The sequence below is a fragment of the Mastomys coucha genome, unplaced genomic scaffold (assembly GCF_008632895.1).
Source record: "Mastomys coucha isolate ucsf_1 unplaced genomic scaffold, UCSF_Mcou_1 pScaffold14, whole genome shotgun sequence".
In the NCBI taxonomy this organism is placed as follows: Eukaryota; Metazoa; Chordata; class Mammalia; order Rodentia; family Muridae; genus Mastomys; species Mastomys coucha.
This window is the reverse complement of record NW_022196896.1, coordinates 25,178,072-25,180,895: the sequence shown is the minus strand read 5'-3', so window position 1 is coordinate 25,180,895 and position 2,824 is coordinate 25,178,072. Positions and strand designations below refer to the sequence as shown.

The window sequence follows — 2,824 nt, the reverse complement described above, 5'->3', positions numbered from 1 at the left end:
TGGGGTGCCAGGCGACAATGCAGAGGCAGGAGACTGACTTTCCTTGAAGTTTACACCTCAAATACTGCTGTCACGCAAAGTGTGCATGGCACCTATCTATCTATCTATCTATCTATCTATCTATCTATCTATCTATCTATCTGTTTTGTGTGTGTGTCAGAGATAGTGAGAATGAGAGAGAGAGAGAGAGAGAGAGAGAGAGAGAGAGAGAGAGAGAGAGAGAGAGAGAGAGAATCGTGTGTGCAGTGATGTGTGTGGAGGGAGAGAGGTAAGAGACAACCTTTGGGAGTTGGTGTACTCTGGGCTAGCTTGCCCAAGAGCTTTCAAGCAATTCTCCTGTTCCAAATTTTCATCTTACCATAAGAATGCTGGGAAATGGGCACAAGTGAGTATTTCTTAGTAAAGAGTACATATTGCTCTTCCCTTGGACCCAAGCTCACTTTTCAGCATCTACATAGGTGCATATGTTGTTTATATGTAGATAAATAATAAATCTTGTAAAATTGCTGAGATTATAGACACTTCTGGATTAAAAAACATATTTGGCTTTTTAATTCTGAGAATTAAACTTGAGTCATCAGTTTAATGCTAGGCTCATTGAACTAGCATTTTGAGCTATTTTCTAGCTCTTAACTTTTTTTAAAATCAGAGTGATGAAATATATATGTAATTTATATGCAAAGTATAATGCTTTTTTTTTTTTTTTTTTTTTTTTTTTTTTTTTTTTTTTTTTTTTTTTTTTTGGTTTTTCGAGACAGGGTTTCTCTGTCCTGGAACTCACTCTGTAGACCAGGCTGGCCTAGAACTCAGAAATCCGCCTGCCTCTGCCTCCCAAGTGCTGGGACTAAAGGCATGTGCCACCACCACCCAGCTATAATGCTTATTTTTTACAGTCATGGGAAGGTAACTGTTTTATTACTAAGTTTTCTTAGAATGTCAGTATAACTAGTTTTTTTTTCTTTTCTTAAAGGCATTGGATATAAATTCAAGGAGCTTGAAAACGTAGAAGAAGGCCAAACATTGATGATTGGTGGGAAAGAAATAGAAATCCTGGGTACAGTCTCTCCTGATGACTTCAACAGTGGCAAGTGTTTTCAGTGTGGAAGTGGAAGTCCTTCTGTCCCAAGTTCTCAGGCTGCCAGGAGATGCTCTTCTACCCCTTTCAAAAGTGTGTGTCAGTCAACCCAAGCAAAGGGAAACAGATGGAATGACTGGCAAAACTGCAAACCACGTCATGACCCGGACACACCAAGTAAGAGTTGAAAGATAATCCAGCTTTCTGTTTTCATTGTTTAAAGATCTTTTTTTGTTTTGCTTTGTTTTTTTGAGATGTTTCTCTGTGTAGCCCTGGCTGTCCTGGAATTTACTCTGTAGACCAGGCTCTCCTTAAAGTTAGAGAGAGCCACCTTCCTCTTCCCACTGAGTACTGGAATGAAAGGCATGTGCCACCACTACCACCTGGCTACTGTCTAAAGGTTTTGACATGTGAATTACGTTTATATTTTGTTTTAAAATTTGCAAATGGTTGAGGTCAGCTTGAGTTACATAGTGAGTTGAAAGACAGTCTGTACTATATATTTAGATTTGTTTCAAACTAAAAACTAAATAAAACTTAACTTGCAGGTAAGGGAGTGGCAAATGGATGAGTGGCAAAGGTACCGCTGCCAAATCTGATTACCTGACTTTGATCCTCACATGCGTCCATGGCATGCACATACCTACCTACCATGTGCTTATACTAAATGAAAAAAGTTTGAAAATTGCAGGTGAAGATTATATTCAGATATGCCCTTTCACATAAGTAATAATGATGAAGACAAATATTGTAGGGAGTTATATAATATGTTAATTCATAATTTCAGTGATATATGCTGATCTTGGTAGTTGGTGTACATCTATGACGATTTCCAGTTTCTTTCTTTCTTTTTTTTTTTTTCTCGAGACAGGGTTTCTCTGTATAGCTCTGGCTGTCCTGGAACTCACTCTGTAGACCAGGCTGGCCTCGAACTCAGAAATCCGTCTGCCTCTGCCTCCCAAGTGCTGGCATTAAAGGCGTGCGCCACCACTGCCCGGCTGGATTTCCAGTTTCTTATTTGCAGAAGAAAGTAGGCACATACCTACAACAGAAAGTTTATTAATGATTAGTAGACTTCCAGGGAGGGAAGAAGGCTAAAGCAGAGTTTAGGAGCTCTGTGGCAGTGCTGCACAAAGGCTGGGCACTTATATTCCAGTAGCACAGGCTTTCTGTCTCATTTGCATACTTTGAGCTTCCTCTGGAATGCCTTCTGTTACATGTTATCCTCTCAGGTCTAGAGCCCTCTGCCAGTGCTTCCAGCTGTTCTAGTTGGTCTATGCCTGGGAATTCTACCTTCCTTTTTGCCCATAGGCTTATCCTATTGCTAATTTTGTAGTTTGAGGGTAAGTTTTTCTGCCCTTACTGTCTACACTGTCCAGTCTCAGCTCCTCCCCAGAGCTTTTTGGGTAACTGAAGGATGGTGATACATCTCACAACCACTTCTTACTATTGAGGGAGGAGTGTAGTCCCTTCCTATGAGAGACCACAAGATTCTCACTCTTCATCGACTGGTTGGAGAAGAAGGCCTGGACTCCTGTGGTAAGAATTGCTTGTGGTCCTCACAGTCAGTAGTCTGGAGTTGCTGCATCCTCGGTGACACATCCAAGTTTCTCTGTGAGCATTAGGCAGTTTGCTAGTTAGTTCTAATGTTAACTGAAAGACTCCCAGAACTGGGTAGATTCTTACTCAAGTCTCGGGATGATGCGACCACCCAATAACTCATGAGAGACCGAACTTGCTGCAATCACA

The 2,824-nt window shown here is 40.9% G+C and overlaps 1 protein-coding gene across 2 annotated transcripts in view; it reads left to right on the top strand.

Moving 5' to 3' along the window:
- Rad54b (RAD54 homolog B) overlaps positions 1 to 2,824 on the top strand; it is a 67,744-nt gene that overhangs the window by 41,240 nt on the left and 23,680 nt on the right. For both annotated transcript variants that reach the window (XM_031366599.1, XM_031366598.1), the window contains exon 5: positions 971 to 1,252. In XM_031366599.1, coding sequence (XP_031222459.1) covers positions 971 to 1,252 — 282 coding nt within the window. The remainder of the gene's footprint in view (positions 1 to 970; positions 1,253 to 2,824) is intronic.